General features: G+C 28.9%; 2 protein-coding genes and 1 long non-coding RNA gene across 5 annotated transcripts; all 3 read right to left on the reverse strand.

Moving 5' to 3' along the window:
• Positions 1 to 2409: 2409 nt before the first annotated feature.
• LOC114191526 (Embryo-specific protein 3, (ATS3)) lies at positions 2410 to 4413 on the reverse strand. Of its 3 annotated transcripts, none has more exons than XM_028080742.2 (3): positions 4162 to 4413; positions 3934 to 4047; positions 2410 to 3015 (listed from the first exon to the last, which is right to left on the reverse strand). In XM_028080742.2, the coding sequence occupies exons 1-3, from the start codon at positions 4285 to 4287 to the stop codon at positions 2692 to 2694; spliced, it is 564 nt and encodes a 187-aa protein (XP_027936543.1). In that variant the 5' UTR covers positions 4288 to 4413; the 3' UTR covers positions 2410 to 2691. The 3 variants fall into 3 exon arrangements, with proteins under 3 accessions (XP_027936543.1, XP_027936542.1, XP_027936544.1); XM_028080741.2 differs by having other exon boundaries at positions 3934 to 4071; positions 4162 to 4397; XM_028080743.2 differs by having other exon boundaries at positions 3934 to 4078; positions 4162 to 4352.
• A 4521-nt stretch (positions 4414 to 8934) lies between these two features.
• LOC114191527 (uncharacterized) lies at positions 8935 to 12248 on the reverse strand. The gene is made up of 3 exons (XR_003605958.2): positions 11992 to 12248; positions 11175 to 11228; positions 8935 to 9241 (listed from the first exon to the last, which is right to left on the reverse strand). It is a non-coding gene; the product is annotated as an uncharacterized LOC114191527 (long non-coding RNA).
• A 1238-nt stretch (positions 12249 to 13486) lies between these two features.
• On the reverse strand, positions 13487 to 15311 carry GT18 (glycosyltransferase 18). Its single transcript, XM_028080740.2, has one exon. It carries the CDS (start codon positions 15147 to 15149, stop codon positions 13689 to 13691), a length of 1461 nt encoding a protein of 486 aa, XP_027936541.1. The 5' UTR covers positions 15150 to 15311; the 3' UTR covers positions 13487 to 13688.
• Positions 15312 to 19173: the final 3862 nt, after the last annotated feature.

A 19173-nucleotide genomic window follows, 5' to 3' on the forward strand; every position in this document is an offset into this window, starting at 1 on the left:
ATTATGTATAAAACAAATATATCCTTCATACATATAAAGTTTCAACTTTTATATATATATAGATAGATATTGATATTGATATTGATATTGATATTGATGAATGTGTTGTTTAGCATGAAACGGACTTCTGCAGAAAATAATATTGTTATAGTTTTCTATATGTGTAAATAAATTATAAATTCATTTTCATGCTTCTTATTTGGAAGTTATTTGCATATCAGATGAAAGTATTATTTTTTAAATTGTTATTCATAAAATATTTATAAAATATTTTTTCAATCAAAATTATATAAATATAATAAATCTGTTTATTCCAATGGTTAGGATGAGTTCATGTTAATGTGAATCTTTTATTTTAGTTTTATAGTAACAAATTGATTAGGACGAATCATGTGTATTGTATTAATTTTTCATGAAAAAATATAACATTTTTGTGAAATGTATGTGATTTATATGAGATCATGTTAATGTGAATCTTTTATTTTATTTTTATAGTAACAAATTATTATGATGAATATGTGTATTGTTTTTATTTTTCATAAAAAAATATAACATTTTTGTGAGATGTATCTGTGTATGAGTTAATGTTTATGTGAATCTTTTATTTTATTTTTATAAATTGATTATGATGAATCATGTGTATTGTTTTCATTTTTCATAAAAAAATATAACATATGTGAAATGTAAGTATATGTATATATAATATTTTTCTCTCCTCTGTTCTCTCTGCATATAAAGTAAAATATACTCATCATATAAATACATATATATTACATTTTTCAAGTTCATTTATACACATAAGTATAAAGAGAAAAACACTCTGTGGACAATAGAAAACAACTCAAAGCATATATTGCCGGCAATTATTTTTCTTTATGCTTATCTCTTTTGTTTTTTCATTCACACTCTACATTTTTTTAATATATTTGATAACTCCCCTTTACTAAATAATTAAATATATTTTTAATTTTAAGTTATAATTATGTAACAAACAATTTATGAAAAATGTATTTATAACATATATTAATATTGTGCAATTGAAAGATGTGTTACATATTCTTTACCTATTACATATTAAAATAATGTAATAATGAAATAGACAAAAAATAATCCATAAAATTAGCATAGAATCAAAGAATGATTTCTGCCTTATCAGGACATCAATGAATCACCAAATTTAAAACCCTTAATTATAAAGGTAAGATAAAATTGTCTTAAAATCATATTTTGTCTGTTCACATGCCAATAAAACATTAATTATGAGTCTTATAAACTTCTATATTGGAATAAGAATTATAAAAATTATATCTTAAAAATAACATGACATCATAAAATAAATAAATAAAAACAGTAAAGAAGAAAAAAGTTACATATTATATATATATATATATATATATATATATATATATATATATATATATATACTTTATTTAAAATGTTTAAGATTTTAAGTTAATTAAAAAAAACACGACTTAGTTGTTATTATTTGGTTGTAAGTTTGTGTATTTTTCATCTAATTGTTCATAAGGATTAATGTTCATATCTATGATAATACTTTACAACCATCATTTCCTCTTAATATAGCAGTAGTTGCATGTTCCGAGCAGACTGTTCCCTCATCCTAAAAACTAACCTCATATCAGACCACAACTCCATCACAAGGTGACAACACTCAGCATTCTCATACATCCCTTTCAGAGTCACAGTCAGTAGAGTAGAAAAAGAAGTAAAAAGATAATCATACCTACTGAGAAATGCTCAAGAGAGTATGTTCAGATTATACTTGACACATCTCAACCTTAGTTTGGATTGAATTGATAATAGTTACAAAATAATAAACATTTGACAAATTTATGAATGAGTTGTGTTCCACACGATTGTAAGTCCTAAATAAAAGTGGAATAAAATAATTTTTCTATCCAGAAACACCCTGAGAGTACTGATACTGATGTCACCAAACTATCATGTTAACCGAACAACAGGGTATATCCTTCACTAGAATTGATAACTCTATTTGTTATTTTTAGATGAGATAAATCTAGTTTTAGTCTCCTAATTAAAAATCATTTTAATCCTAAATTTGAAAAAAAAAAAACACTTTTAGACTCCAAGTACTAAGTTTAAAAGACTAAAACCATATTTTCCTAAAAAAATTGAAAGATCAAGTCAGATTCCCCCAAATTTGATTCACAAAAACACAATTAAGCCCTTTTTTTATAATATTGGATGACCCTGAAGGAAACTGAAAGCGTACCCATGTTCTATTGATCAGAAGTTAGCTTGACCAGTGAGTAAGTAGAAGAGTATGCAAGGAGCTTAATATGAAGAGTAAAGTAAATAAGGAAAAACAGTGAATTGGATTATCTCGTTTGATGCTTAAAGTCATGAACAATTACAAAGAAAACCGAATTGATGAAAGATTTGACCATTGTTGGTCAAAATGAAACCAAGAAGAATGACCCGAATCACATCATATGTTCAAGTTTAAGGTTATAAAATGATGAGGGTATTAATTTACAGCACCACCCTCCAACTACTTCTGCTAACATTAAGAACATCATACTCAGGACAATAAAAAATTAAGAAGAAAGCAAAGGTTTTACACATCTAGTGTCTATACTTCAACATAAGGTGCTAAGTTTCATGGGTACCAAGGTGCATCAAATATTATAAGATGAAAAATACACAAACTTACAACCAAAAACTTAGAACAAATCCTAGAACCATAAATATAAGCCATTTCTGCTTGGATACCTTGTTCGAAGAAGAAGCACCGCTGCACAAATCAAATCCATACCAAGTATCTCTGGGGATAAACGTGTTGTAATAGAAAGTAACAGCCCTGCCATTATAACTATTGATTTTCACACTTTCAGGCCTCCAACCATCTGATCCGTGTCTATATAGGTACACATAACATATCTGATATGCACATGGACCACTTATTTGAAATGTATCTGAACTACAACTCTCAAATGTACCTGAAGTTGGATCATCCAGTCTTGGTACATATATCTGGTAATACGTGAAATAAATAAAATATAAATTTCCAGTTATTCAAATCAAAGAGTTTGATTTTAATATACTCAAACATAACATTTTTTACACTATTAATTAATTAGAAATTATTTTAGATATGACTTTCAAAACAGTCATTACAAAAACCAACAATTTTATACCAGATACAACGATTAGATGGCAATGTAAAAACTTCAACACTTCCAATACATTTTCATTAACTTCTTACTGAAATTAAAACTTCTTTGTTAACTACATCTGTAAGCATATATTGAGGCACTTGCCTTTTTCAAATTCCAATTTGAATGAGCTGTGAGCAATTTACAAACATATATTCAAGAGTCATTGATATGTTTATGGTGGTTTAGTCATACACATACCCAAATAGAAAGCTATCATTCATTCAATTAAAGTCAACTTGTATTTTGCTGATAAACTCAGGACACGTCTGACTAAAAGTAATACCGATCAATAGATTTGCTGATAGCAAAGGAAAGCTATACTTAGAGTATACAAGCTTTGACATTTAGACACTCAAACTTAATTAAATAGCTTGCCAAGAAGAAGAATTGTGTATATGTTGTGTTCCACAGTTACAATTTCTACACACAGATGTATAAGTAACTCCTACACTTTAAAATCAATAAGGGACATGAAAAATTAATCCAAGAAGAACTTGATAAAATATCAAGAAATGAAACTCAAGATTCACCGTAAAGCAAAGTGGCTTAAGAACATAAATTTCACCGACTAAAAAAATTAAAAGTAAAGGAAAGATGAAGCAACCAAATATGTCTGAGTTGAATTTCAATTGGTTTATTAACAATTCTACGTAAACAGACACATGAAAACGAATGAGGAAATTTCACTCAAACTATATAAACGAAGAAATTGGCGAGAAAGAGAAAGCAGAACCTGGTTTCCATAAGCATCCCCAAAAGCAATACTGATCTGATCTCTTGTATACCTAGGAGACGAACAACTGGTAGATATAACCACCAAGTAAGAACAACTCGCCGCGTTCTTCAGCTGTTTAAGAAAATATTGCCAAGTCTTCACCCTATTAAAATAGCACTAGAAAATTTTGAAAAAAGAGAAAGAGAGGTGACAAAAGGGTTCGGGAGAGGAAATAACAAGAAGTACCTGGATATAGCTGACATTGAAGGAATCAGCAGCATGAGGAAGAAGAGAAACAGATTGTGACTCTGAAACGGAGAGGGTCAATCCAGAGGCCAAGAAGAGCAGAAGAAGACGAACCTGTTTCAACATTTTTTTTTTTGCTCTGAAAGCTGAAAGTTTAGCCAAAGGAACAAGAAAAATAAATAGTGGGGAATAGAAAATGAAGGGGCAATGCGAACTGAAAACGGGTTTTGTTGCCTCTGCCAAAAATTCAACCTTTTAGTGTTGTATGCTAAAGACAAAAGGCAAAACTCCTCGGGGGTAATAGGATAATAAAAAACGATTAATGAAAAAAAAAAGTGTATCTATATTTAATATACATAGAGTAAAAATAATTAGTTTATAAATAATATAATTTGATAATATATATATAGATATAATAAGTCTAAATAATATAAAAGTATATGTATATCATCATTCATGATAATAAGATAAACGTGTCCGTCGCAGTTTTATAAAGAAATTAGGATTTCTTAAGGTAAATTTTTATCATATAAATATTGTTCCCTTAGATTAAACTTAATTCTTACCTTTATGATTCACATCACAAAAAATTCCAATTAACGATATCCTTATCTTATTCGGTCCTTTAACTTCCTACAAATATAAGATCTAAAAAATATGTTGTTTTTCACGTTTAGGTTATTTTTTAAAAATTCAAGAAATTGAGCTTTTGGAAATGTTTTTTTAGATTTTATAACTTTTTTCAAGTTCAAATAGAAGACTTATATGAAACCTACAGTTTTTTTATTGAATCATCTAATATGATAATAAATTAAAACAACACATTAATTAATTTTGTATTACAATAAAATTTAAATAAATATTTTCAGTAATAATAGTTACCAATTTTCAGAATTCGCGATTTTCTCCTTCAGAGGGCTTGGCGTAAATCGCGAGGCATATATCAACTAACGTTAAATGTCCACGAGTTGCACACTTGTGCGGTAAATAATATTTTTTTAGAAATATTGGGGGCCAAATTAAATAATAATGTATCCTACTCGCGATGGAAGAATGAAGGTGTCTTTTTTTTTTTTTTTGTTAATTTAATAGTCACATTGAAATAAATTGTTGGGGTATCCACGTACTGCAGTACCTCCAATTTCGTAGATTATGGTATCTACGGATATCGAAACTTCCGATAATTGCTTTTTCCATAAATCCTATATTCTATATTTTGTCAACCAATTTTAGCCTTTTTCTTATCATTTTTATTTTATATAAATTTAAGTTGTTATTTTTAATGAGAATAATTTAATTAAGTATTATTTAATGAAAAATATTGCTTTGAGAACAAAAATGATTTATGAATTTAAATGACTCACAATTCCTTTTAACAGCCTGATTTTTTTAATTGGGTTTGACTATGTTATTGAAAATTAAACTCGAATACCTATCTGCAGTATTTTCACGTATGTAAATCTACATTAAGTATTTTATTTTCACATCACCAACTTCATATTTTTGCTTCTGCATACTTTGAACCAAATATTCTTAAAATCGGGTTCTTCAGCTGGTTTATTTCCACATCCAAGGTTATCCTAATTCAAATATTTGTCACACGTCTTTATGGGTTCTTTAATAAAGACGTTAGAACATGGGTTCTTTATGGGTTCTTTAATATCCAAGGTTATCCAAAATATTTGTCACACTTCTAATAAACTTGCGACAAACTCATAGAACTAGTTTTTTTGGTAAAGACAATTAGATAGAAGGATCTAATTAAAAACAAAATACAAGTTTAAGAACGTAATAGAAAAATAGTTAAAAAATAATTAAAATTTATGAAAAAATAAATATAAAATCAAAAAATTATAATTAGTTAATTAATGTAAAAGTATTTGCTTTAATAATAGACACAAATTAAACTGTTGAAATAATTAAACCAATACATAGTATTTACATCCACATTTTTAAATCACAGGGCGAGGATTCAACTGATATTTCCAATAAACAAAAAGTTTCAGTGACATTATGCTTCGACGGGCGTTGGTATACAATTGTAAACAAATGTTTGGGGTTTCTACCTGCACCGTCAACTTTTCTTTTGGAACCCAACCTTTTCTAAAATATCTAGAACAACTCTTGATTGTTTTACTAGGGTTTTTCTTCCTGCAACCCCCAATTTTTCTTCCTGCACCTTCAAAAAATAAAAATAAAAATAAATTATAAATTAAATATCTTCGCAGTCTGCATCTATAACAATATATAACAATATATAAAGAGGATTCTCTCTTTTGTGTTCACATCTCATAATATCAAATATACACTTTACAATATAATTATTTATTAAATTTTTTAAAATTAATAGTTACTTTTACCTATTTTCTATAAAATTGTTTATCTTTTTTCCTTCTTTTTTTATTCATCGACAATTATTCTCTCTATTCATCTCATTCTATTTTTAATAAATATAAATTTATTTCATATATTAACTTAATAATATTACATTATTATCATCTACTAATCTAATATCATGGCATCCCCAATCAATGGCGGAGCTTTATTGGAGCAGGGGTGGGCCATGGCCCCCCTTAATTTTTTTCATTTTGTTTATATTATATATATAAATTATTTTTAATTATTTTAAAAAAATTTAAATTATATGTAATGTATAGTGAAATAAAATAAATAAAAAAATGAAATGTAATAAAGAATAAAATATAAAATAAATATAAAATTCTAAATATAACATTTAATATTAATAAATAATAAAATATAAAATAAAATGCAATAAAGAATAAAATTGTATTTTTAAGTTTTTTACAACTTATTATGATCTCACACTCTCACATCTTTTGTTTTTATTTTGAAAAAAAAAACAGTTAAATACAAATTTGTTATTTTTGTTTTCATTTCTCATTTGTTTTTTTTTTCATTCGTGAAGAAAAAAAAAGTAAATTTTTTATATCACTTGATAATGAAATATTTGTTTAATAGTTAACATTATTTTATACCATATGAGTCTTATATTCATTTTTTATGATTATGAGAGAAAAAAATGATTGTTCTATGTGTTTTTTTATAACTATCTTTTATTTGGAACTTGGTTGTCATTGATTTTTTCTTTTAGTGACTCTTATTTTTTCATTTTTTAATTAAATTATGATAAATTATTTTTTAATCTTAAACTTAAAAAAGAAATAGATATATTGATGAAGAATAAAAGAATGAATTTATTTGTTAAAAGTGATAAAAAGAAAGTTATTCGTGACGATGAAAATAATTCAAATTCAATATTTTATCTTAACCTATCATGAATCATGATACAAATGATCATATTGTTCAATTAGAGGAACATGTTTTATAATAATTATTTAGAACGTTTTTATATTTACATTGAAAAATAAATAGTTGACAATTTTAGTTTTAATTCAATTATTGATAAGTTCAAAAATCTGAAAAAACGAAGGACAATCCTTTGCATATATGTGATTTCTTTTGTATGTACAATTATAATAAATTATTTATTCATTTTATTTTTATTGTATTAGTGACACTAATTAAATATATAAATTTTGAATTTTGAATATATTATACTGGCTCCCCTACAATTATTGGTCAAGATCCGCCACTGTCCCCAATAATGAAATTTGGTATCCCAATTTCTAAAAGTTGGTAACACCGGTTTCTGAAAGACGGTAATACTGGTTTCTAAAAGCCCGTGACCCCAATTTTTTTTTTAATTTTTTTTATATTTATTTTTATATATTTTAAAATTATATTTATATATAATTATTTTATTTATATTAAGATAAAAAAAATTTCTAATAATCTTATTTATTTAAAACAATATATAAAGAGGATTCCCTATTTTCTGTCCACATTTCATAATACCAAATATACCTTTTACAATATAATTATTTACTAAATTTTTTAAAATTAATGGTTACTTTTACCTATTTTCTATAAAACTGTTTATCTTTTTTCCTTCTTTTTTTATTCATCAACAATTATTCTCTCTATTCATCTTATTTTATTTTTAATAAATATAAATTTATTTCATATATTAACTTAATAATATTACATTATTATCATCTACTAATCTAATATCATTGCATCCCCAATAATGAAATTCGGTATCCCAATTTCTAAAAGCCGGTAACACCGGTTTCTAAAAGCCGGTAACCCCAATTTTTGTTTTTAATTTTTTTTTTTTATATTTTTAAATTATATTTATATATAATTATATTATTTATATTAAGTTTTAAAAAATTTATAATAATCTTATTTATATATTTTTTAGTTGTATATCTTTATTGTTTAAAAATAAAAATTAATTTGATGGATGTTGGTTGATAAAAGCGATTAAGGTTCTATCTTTAGTCATAATAAAATTATTTCTCAATAAGTCATCAATAAAGTATTAAAGTAAATAGATAAATGATTATCTCAATATATGTCATAAATCATTAATATTTTATTATGGTTTATGTATCTTAAATTTATGATTCTCCTATGATATTTCTTCCAAATTAAGTTTTATCCAAATTAGTATGAACCCTAATTATGATTTTAGAATTTTTTTTTATCAAATTGGCATGAACCTTAATTATATTTTTACCCAAATTAGTATAATCTTAAATTATGAAATTTAAAGGTTGTTGCGTTTTTTGTTGAAATGGTAAAATTTATGGATATATATTGGGTTGCATTACAAATTCTGCTACACATAATGAATTAGTTGGATAACCTTGATTTGAAATAAAAATCAGAATATCTCTGTTGCGTGAATTCAATGATATTTAGAAATATTAGAAATTGAAAAGTGCATATGTGCATCACTATATAAAAATGGTCTAAGTAAAGAAAATGAAGAACTTTTTATTTAACCAGAAAATTAATTTATATACAAAAAAATTAAATTTGGCACCCCTACAATTTATATTCATGTTTTACCATTGTTTCTATCTTGGAAGTCAGTAACACTGGGATCTGAAAGCCGATAACTCCAGTTTATGAAAGTCAATAACTCTGGCTTCTGAAAGCCGGTAACCTCGGCTTCTGAAAGCCAATAACTCCAGCTTCTGAAAGTCAGTAACTACAAACCAAAAAGGTAGCAGTGAAATTATAAAAAAGTTGGAGGTGTAGGAAAAAAAATTGGGAGTGCAAGAAAAAAAAACCCGTTTTACTAACAGCCACTCAAATACGTTTTGAAATCCAAGGCAATACGAGATTTTCAAATCCATTTAAAAAAATTACTAAACTTTAAAATCCGGTCATTATATATATATATATATATATATATATATATAATTTTGTTCTTATGTTTTATTTAATTTTTATATTTTATTTAAAGGTTATTTATTTTATTAATTTGCTTATTTTTATCTTTTTTATTTTATAATTTTATTTTTTTAATATATTATATGAAAATAAAATTAATATATATATATATATATATATATATAATTTTACTTTTAAATAGTGTACGAAGAAAAATAAAAAATTTTAAAATAAAAAAAAACTTTTAAATATTTTCTTAATTTTTTTTCTTTTTATTATGCTAGTTTCAATTTTATTTTTTCTAATATATTATTGTTCCGGCAAAAAACTAAGTGTTCTTTACCTAAGACAAAAATCTAAAGAATTATTCTAACCTACAATGAAATAAAGAGCATTGAGAGTAGAAAAATCGTTCCCCCTTACCCTAGACGTTAACCTTTAATTTAGGTTTAATCAGTCAGATGTTACTTACTTTTGATTGGATGTATCAATTTGATACCCGCTTTTAAAAATGTGTCAATCGAGTCCCAACCTTTGAAAAAGTGTACCAATTAAGTCTCTCTCAGAAAGAATTTATTAGCACTGTTAACTTAATTTATGATTTTTACCAGTAAATTTTAATATAAATATCAATACTTAATTTTGTAAGTCATTTTAAATATCAATGTCGTTAATGTCGTTAATAATTTTTTTATAAAAGAAACCTAATTGAGACATTTTTAATATCATTCGACTAGTTAAACCTTTAATTTTTAGTTAAAGTCAGTATAAAAATGTAACTGACTGACAAAATATTCTCCTATATAATAATAAAATATCAATCAATCAGTAAAAGGACAGACTTAGTCCCAAATGCTCAGCCATGTATTTTAGGTAAATTTTGGAATGTTTTATCCATATTCAGAAATTAAGTCGACCATGGTGTAATTACATATAAAATAACTTAAAAAAAGTGAAGATATATATATATATATATATATATAATTTTAAATTAATTTTGTTTTTATTTTATTTTATTTAAAGGTTAATTAATTATTTTATTAATTATATTATTTTTAACTGTATTTATTTTAAATTTATTTACTTTCTAATTTTATTTATTTTTTAATATGTTATATAAAAACAAAATTAAGATATATATATATATATATATATATATATATATATATATATATATATATATACGGATTTATAACTTAATTTTAGAACTTTGCTCGAGTGTTTCTTTCTTAAGACGGATAACTTTATTTTTACATTTATGTATGTTTGTTTACTTTTATTGGATTAATTCAGGCTAAATAGTTTACTTTTTTCCATAATATGTGAGTGTTTTTCAACTTCATTTAACTATTTTCAAAGGTTCAAAGTTAGTCAGATTTTTAAAATAATACAATATAATTAAATCGATAGAAGCGCAACTGTACATCTTCTTGGTATAACATATCATCAAGGAGATGGTTTTCCATCTGGGACACTATGATTAAGTGATTTGTATCTAATTTATGTTCACGAACCCCGTATAAAAATGTTTTCTAATTTATTCATCTAGGTCATCATTGAAAAATAAGTTTCAAAAGTAGAACTCTATCATCATTTTTTTATCGGATTCTAAAATCTCCTCGATTGAAACATCTATCATGACTAAACTAATCAATTCCATAGAAGCTTGATATTATCATTTCAAATTTGTAAGACAATTTTCCTTGCTAGTTATATAGTATGAGTTGTAGAAGTGAGAATGTGTGTACCTGTAAGATCCGCACAGGCTGCGTTGCACAAATGCTTCATAATAGCTTATAGTCCTGCCCATCAGTTTTAAAAAATGAAAAAAATAACAAGGTCGTTTTAGCAAATTCAATTCAGAAAAAATGGAAATAAACACGTAGCATTTGGTTAACTTGTAACACAAGATAAGTTCAAAATTAAACAATTTCTTTCAAATCACACAGGTTAAATCACTTATTACACTTCTTTAAACAGTATAATTTATACGAAATTCACAAATTTAGATTACTTTCCTTTCCATGAGAAATCCAAATACAATAGAAGCAACAATCAGCATCAGAAGACACGAATCATGAATTCAACTATGAGATGTTTCTTGTAGGTAATCATTGCATTGCATGACTAATTCTTTCTTTAATATATGATCCCTTACTCTAAAGCAGCTATGGGTTCAGTGTCATTTATTCAATTTTCACCATTATATATAATGAGTTTCCACCTTTATATATTTTTAATGGACTTTCAATAACCATTACGCATCGAACGGGAAGTCCATGCGCTATAACTCCTCTTTTCCAAAGTGTACTCGAAGGAAACCAAGATCATTCATAAAACGTTCGTAAGAATGCATAAATTCCAATTCTAATAATCATCAGCATTGCAACTGTAACAATTACTTCATAACAAATCTACAGTACAGATAACGAAGGAAATCAGGGTAGGTCCAATTTTAAAAAAAGTAATTCGTTCTACGGAATAAGGAAATGGATGTAAACGAAATAATCGATGCAGTTTCGAAAAAAAGATAAGGGCAAATGTTAAAAATAGTCCCCGGCGCACCTAGGGTTTACGAAAAGTAGACTATATATGCGTGTCGCGTCTGGGGACATAACCGTCACAGTCGTGTGCGTGATGGTGGCGAAGAAGAAGAAGCTCGTCTGGTGTCGTGGTTCGTGGTGTCCGTGCGTGCATAGAGAAGAAGATGAAGTAAACAAATAGAACGGAGTTAGGGAAAAGAAACTTACTGAAATGTGTGATGAGAGATCATGGGGCGTGGCTAGCGTGTTTTTGGATTGGGCTGGGCCTAGGTTTCATCCATTTGAGTTTATCACTAGACATAAACACATCTTACGAAATTTAAACCTTTATTACATTAGGAAAGACTAATCTCATATTAGACTTAATCATCTATTAATTCGCTGGAAAACGAAATCATGACAGTATAAACTTAGCCCATGTCTGTTTGGAGGAAAATAGTGAAACAGTAATAAGGACATGTCGCTTTCAAAGCGGCGATTGCTTAGCTTTCGCTTGAATGTGCCATGTTTTTTTATTTTTTTTCAGTGTAACGACGCCATTGTCCTAAAAGGGTAACACGGAAATAATAGAAAAAAATTTGGAAATTCCTTTTGATTGATTTTTTTGAACTTTAGAAATCCCAAAGGTCTTCAACAAATGAGTCCTGTACAACATTTAACTGTGCATTATTCTTTTTTTTTTTTTCACATTAAAAGTGCTTTATTCATACACCTTAAGTAGCAGTTTTCCACGTCCACCCATCTCTATGCTCAGTTGTCCCTTTGAAGGCCCACAGGGCCATTGCAGAAATTAAATATTGTCCCCAATTTTGTAATAACTTTTGCATCGGAAGAGGGTACAAATTTAACGTTTTGTGGCTAATTTGTTGCCGTATCCATCCCTTCTATACGATCAAAGCAAACTACAACAGTAAAATGGTTAAAAGGGGGAAACATGAGTGGGTTTCTCTCAACTCACACACAACACAGCACACCAGCACTTATCAACTGAGTGGCCGACGGATGTACATATTTTTTCCCTTGGAGCTCTTTGTACGATTTGCTCATCTGTACATGGTGAAATTGATGCAACTGCGCAAATTGTTCTTGTTCGTGCACTGTTCCGCATGTACACATGCAGTGTTCTTTGCTCACAAAAATCATTGCAATCGATGATACTAAATGATTTACAGAAAGCACGCAGCAGACAGAAGTTTATGAGTGGTGAGTTTACTATTATTGTCAAGCACATGTATGTTCTTGCTCACAAAAATCACAGAGACGTAGATAATAATACATCCATGGAGACCACGAAGTTGTTTTAATAATGTTTTTTTTTTCTGCGATATCGTGTCAGTTTCCTCCACCTCATGATTACTCCAGAAAAACAGAAGAAAACCTGAAGCAGCAGGCCCAGGTCAGAGTAATATTTTTCAGCATGATCACCAATCCTGAATCAGTAACAAGCAGTGCAGCATTTCATTTGATCGTTCTGCGAGAATTACATAACAGCATATGGTACGGATTAGCAACCATCATGTCGAAACTCCAGATGTAAATATATTTCCTTCGTATAAATACATAATTCATCGAGTAAAGCAATATCAATATAGTACATCGCAGTGTGCATCTATAAAAAAATATAACTCTAATCTACCGAATTCACCTGAATCAAACATACAGTATTTTTTATTTATTTATAGTTTTTCTAAATCTAAGGAAGGAAGTATTGTTTTGCCGCTATTTCCACTTCTGAAACTCCGGTTGTTCCTGTTCCTTGAACCTTTTGAGCACACCTTCGATGGCAACATCGAACGCGTCCTTCATATCCTCTAATCCATCTTTCGTGTTGGCGTAAATCAACCTCGGAATGTACTCAATCACTTTCTCCCTCATTTGCCGCACTTCCTCCCTGCTGAACTTCTCCAGCACGTTTTTCACGGTTACGGTTCCATTCTTTACTGCGTTCCGGTCTATGTAAACCGAGTAACTTCCCGGTTCATTCGGCAAGAACAACTCGTACTGCAGGTACGCGCTTCGCCGCCAGAAGAAAACCGGAATCGAACCGGCCACCATGCAGTCGAAAATGGACCTGCGTGTGAAGCTGTCCCCTCTCGGCTGTAAGCAGAATTCAGAGTCCAGAAACGTTTCGAGAATCGCCGACGTGCCGTTGGAGCACCGCGTCCCAGTGCAGTTCACGGTGCGGCACGACTCGCCCGCGTCGCGGCATTGGCTCAGCAGAATCCCGCGGAAGTCTTGGCGGAACGCGCGTCGAGGGGCGCCGGCGAAGCAGAAGAGCGCGTTGCGTTGGCGCTCCTGGACAAAGTTCTGCCAGCGCGTGACGTCGGATTTAGAGCGCGGATGGAATCCGGTGGGGTAGGGAACGCCGACGTCGAAATAGTCCCAAGGATTGCGCTCTATGAGAAGGCGCGTGACGTTTCTTATCCCAGGCTTGTAGATGCAGCTAGAACCCCAATCGTGGTCCGTAGAGCGGCGAAAATCCCATGTGATGCGCCCCATGGTAATAAAATGATCCCAACCGTTTGATCTTTTAAAATATGGTTGGTCCATGACCCAGCGCAGCATCATGTCGCAGTGGCGATCGCGTTCATCAGCTGTGGAGTTGAGCCACAGGTACTTCCCAACCGCCAGTCCAGCGTAGAACGGTATGTAGAATGCCGTAGCGGATTCCGGCTCCTTAACCCTGCACCTGTGATTTAATAATCTGTTGTGGAAGATGACTTCAGTGACGAACTGGTCGGTCCAGTGCCACGCCGGGAGGAGATCCTCAGGAACGATTCCGGCCAGCGCGGCGGCGTTCAGGCCGAATCCGTTGTTAGAGAGGGAGTTGCAGCGGGAGCCCCAGGGGTTGAGGTTGTCGCAATTCTGGAGGATTTCGTAGTTGAATGTTTGGGGGAGGTCGTAGACGAAGACCTTGCCGGAGCCGCATTGGTCTAGGGCATGGGAAGAGTGGTGGACGATGGGGGCGGGGAGAGGAGAGGGGATTGAGGAGGAGAAGATGCGGAGGTTGCAGAGGAGGAGGATCTGGATGAAGAGGACAGTGAAGAATATCCATGAACGAGGGATTTGGGGGGAGAAAAGGGGTTTGAGGAGGGAGGTGATGGAAGAAGTGAGGGTGGGTTTTGTATGAAGTGTTTTGGGTTGAGGTTCCAGTGAGGGATGAATTGATTTGGGAAGCATGAGATAGAGTGAGAGAACAGTGGAGAACGGGAATTCCGGCGAATTAAGACCGGAAAAGTGGGGTTGCGTGGAGGAGTGTGAGGGTGGAAAGTGTGGTTGGGTTTAAAAGCTTGGTTCTATTATGATGGTGATGATGATGACGAAGGTATGTAGGGATGGGGAATGGGTTTATTTCTAGAGTGACACGTGTCCCATGGATTATACAGTCTGCTAAGAGCAACCGACAGGGTTTCACGGAAAAAAGTAACACGTGCCTCTTCTCTTTGTTGTCACAGTTATTGCTTCTTCTATTTTCTATGTAATTTCTCCCGTAGGCTTTTGTACCTTATTAAATTACTGTCACTAACTTTTTTATGTTTTTAATGGAGTTCTTACTGTTTTATTATTCCATTTACGGGATGATATGGTTGCATTTATTAAGAGATCTCGCTTGTTTGTTTGTTTTTATGGGTTAAACAAAGTGATGTAACTTTTTATTTTTTTTTATAACAAATATCGTTATTAAACATTGTTATTCAATTAATAAAAAGTTTATATGATTAAATTCGAAATATAAAAGTTTTAAATATTTAACAAATAAAAATAATTTATTAAAAATTAAATTTAGAATATTAAAATTTATAAAACAAAATTAAAATTTAAAAAAAAACATATGAAATCCACTGAAGATTTATCACATTTTAATTTATTTTACATCACTCGTTGTGTTAAAAATGATTATATCAATATGAAATAAAATAATATTATTAACCTGTATTCAAGGAATATATTTATCTGATTTCAGCATATTTTAACGAATCTTTTTTTATAAATAAATAACGTCATATTCAATCCAAATATTTAAACATTAAAAAAAATCTACGATATTTAAAAATTCAAGAATTATTTAAAATAAAATAAAATTTGGTGGTGTTAAATTGAGATGCTAACATACTAAAACAAACTATCTCTTATTTAAATTATATGCTTTTTAGTAGATTATATTATTGGTAAAATTTTAATGAATAATCTTATATTCAAAAACATATCGTGGTTTGTGGAATTATTTTATTTATAAGAAGTTTAATGAATTTTGTGTCAATTTTTTTTTTATTCTTGTTATTGAATATGATTTTCCAATTCGTAAGAACTTTTTTTTCCATACTTGGCTTTTAGTGATGCTATTATTTATCTTATTAGGTTTTTGAAATATTTCTTTTTAATAATCGAAACCGATAAAAACACGAGTTTAAAGTTTCAACCAGAGTTAAATCAATTTCAATAAAATATCATCATTTTAACTATTAAGTATTTAGAATTATAATATGAGAAGCAGTTATATTAAAAGAATAAAATATTATACTTATATTTATAAAATTAAAACTTCACTTAAAGATTTACAACATATACTAAAAAATGTAATATATGAAAGCAAATAAAATGTAATACATCATATTTCAACCATGAAATATAAAATCAATTAGCAAATGCAAATCTTAACAAAAAAAACAATAGAATAATATATGTGCATTTTAGTCAATACATTGAATATGTCCACTATTTTCCTTAGTTTTACAAGTCATAACTAATTTGATCGGTTAATTATGAATTCAATTAAAATACAATTCAATTTTTACAAGTGTATTAATAATCGTTTTAATCATAGAATCTTTCAAGCTCTTGTAGGTGTATAAAATTCTTTCAAACTTTATGATTTAATAGTTTACGAATCTTTTTAAACCAACCTACAAAATCGTATATTTTTTTGAAATCATTACATTCATACAAAATATTTAAAATTTATAGCTCTTTTTTGGGTAAAGAAGTAAATCTGAATTAAATTCAAACCTTTACACTGTTGTCTCTTATTTGTAAAAGGATTTCCTTTTTATTTTTTAATCATTTTATAGGTGCTGTGTTAGAAATGGTATTTGGTGTTGCTGAGATCCTTTTTGATCAAATGATGGTGTTGAGGTATTCTTATAAACTTAGTCAAATGCTATTTTGAAAGTAATCAATGTTTTGCGTTTTATTTATTAAACAATATTTCTGTCCTTTTCAGAAACGAATATATATTAAATTTAATCAAATAACTTTTTCACTTAAATATTCACTTTTAGATAAATACATTTAAATAATGTTTTGCGTTAAAATGTTGTGTTTAGATTTATTTATTAATTTCTTTCCTCTCTGATTGAATATATATTATGCCAAACATATATGTACGAAAGCTGTCAAAGAGAGAAGACAAATACTCGTTTATACTAATCAAAACCTTTAGTTTTCAACTTGTTTTAGTTTTACACATATTTCTGTTGACTTTTTAACAGAGGACAGGTTTGCAATCATGAGTATTACGTTTTGTCGCTTTTTGAATTTTTGTTGTTTTTTTCTTCAGACACAAAGGTGGTTTTAGAGTTGGTGTCTAAGTTGGATACACAAGAGGTAATACTAATGTTACATTCTGTCGGTTTACAATAATTTAATATGGTATTTTTTTTAACATCAAACTAATTTTGTTAGATAGATAGGGAGAAATATCTTTTATATTTAATAACTTAAAAAATATTAAATTTTATGAACCAGAATGGTTTTTTATATTATATCTTTCTGATCATTTATATAAAACTTTATTAACCAAAAAATAATTCAATTTTTTAGTCTTAAAATATCTCATTTGAAAATATTCTTAAAATGCTTTTATTTTGAGTAGCTCGTACAGTATGATTATTTAAAATATACTTTTCAAATAAACGAGATTACTAGTTATAAATGAAACTACCTTTTTTTAAAAAAAATGATCAAAACAACTTTTAAATAATTTTTAAGCTAAAAAACCAAATACGAACCAATAGCCCCTTCTTTTGTATTTTAAAGCTCCATTTTGAGCTCTAAATTTAAAATAACTTTTTAAGAAAAATCCGTACCAAAGGTAACTTAAAATTATTATCCCTATAGACACTTTAAGGCATATCTTTCTCTTTTCTCCCACTTCGTTTAGTTTGTTTATTTAATATCTTTGCTCATGTATCTTTCTCCCACTCTACATTATTTAGAACAAACATATAAAGCCTTTCAAGATCTGTAAAAAGGAAGCTACAAAGAAAAAATGAATTGAATTTTTCACATAAATCAAAATCAGCGTACATATCCTAGTTTTATAGAAAAAAAAAAGATCAAAATTATATAAAAGTTAACTGTTCAAATTAATTTTAACTCATATATATGAATGTTTAATTTGTTTCATTCTTTGCTAAAGGAGTGCACGCCATTGGGCACGAGGAAGAGAAAGGTATTGATGCGGGATGAATGATGGAAAGGAGTAATAAATAATAAGAAATCCTGGACCATGTCTTTTTAATCCCCCAACCACCCTCATTTTTTTTTATCATTCAACTTTGCTTAATTAGTCAGATAGTTATATTCGTATTACCACTTTTTCATGTTTTTATTTATTTATTTACGACACTGCTGAAAAAGCCTGTTGTACATGATTTATCAAAGATTAAGCACGCACAAACAATTGTTACACCATTGGTTTTAGATTTTTTTGTATTTAATCTTAGTAACAATTTTAGGTTTGAGTGTAAACAATGCATACATATCATAGTTGCATTTCTTTAGATAATTTTATTTCATTATTAAAGATATAAATATAGTAAATAGGAGTGGAAGACGTCAAGGAAGTGTTAGTGATGGATTATTCCATAAAAGAAAATGAAGAGGAAAAATGATGGGGGATTAAAGTGTATTGTTGGGTTAGTATGGGAAAGAAAACGTAGTTTACATGTGATGATGTTTTGTGATGAAAGCGGACAAAGTGCAATAATTAAAGAAAGAAAAAAAATAGGCGGCAAACAGTAGAATATTGCATGCACCATGTTGTTTATTGTTGGAGCATGAAGAGATTCTTCTCTCCTAGTAGAGTTTTGGTAGTTTGCGTCAAGTGTCTCTCTCACACACCGTGAGGCATTATAAATGAACCATCCACCACAGTGTCCAATTGTAAACGACATCTTTCGGATAATACATGGTTGTTTGTAGA

Source organism: Vigna unguiculata, chromosome 7, assembly GCF_037176805.1.
Source record: "Vigna unguiculata cultivar grain cowpea cultivar isolate G323 ecotype 2 chromosome 7, ASM3717680v1, whole genome shotgun sequence".
In the NCBI taxonomy this organism is placed as follows: Eukaryota; Viridiplantae; Streptophyta; class Magnoliopsida; order Fabales; family Fabaceae; genus Vigna; species Vigna unguiculata.

Excerpts from the sequence above, each read along its gene's own strand:
- LOC114191526 (XM_028080741.2), bottom strand. The coding sequence starts at position 4,287 with ATGTTGAAACAGGTTCGTCTTCTTCTGCTCTTCTTGGCCTCTGGATTG. Across the intron at positions 4,072-4,161 it reads TCAATGTCAGCTATATCCAG|ACTTGGCAATATTTTCTTAA; the intron begins GTACTTCTTGTT and ends AATAGGGTGAAG. Across the intron at positions 3,016-3,933 it reads GGGATGCTTATGGAAACCAG|ATATATGTACCAAGACTGGA; the intron begins GTTCTGCTTTCT and ends ACGTATTACCAG.
- GT18 (XM_028080740.2), bottom strand. The coding sequence starts at position 15,149 with ATGCTTCCCAAATCAATTCATCCCTCACTGGAACCTCAACCCAAAACA.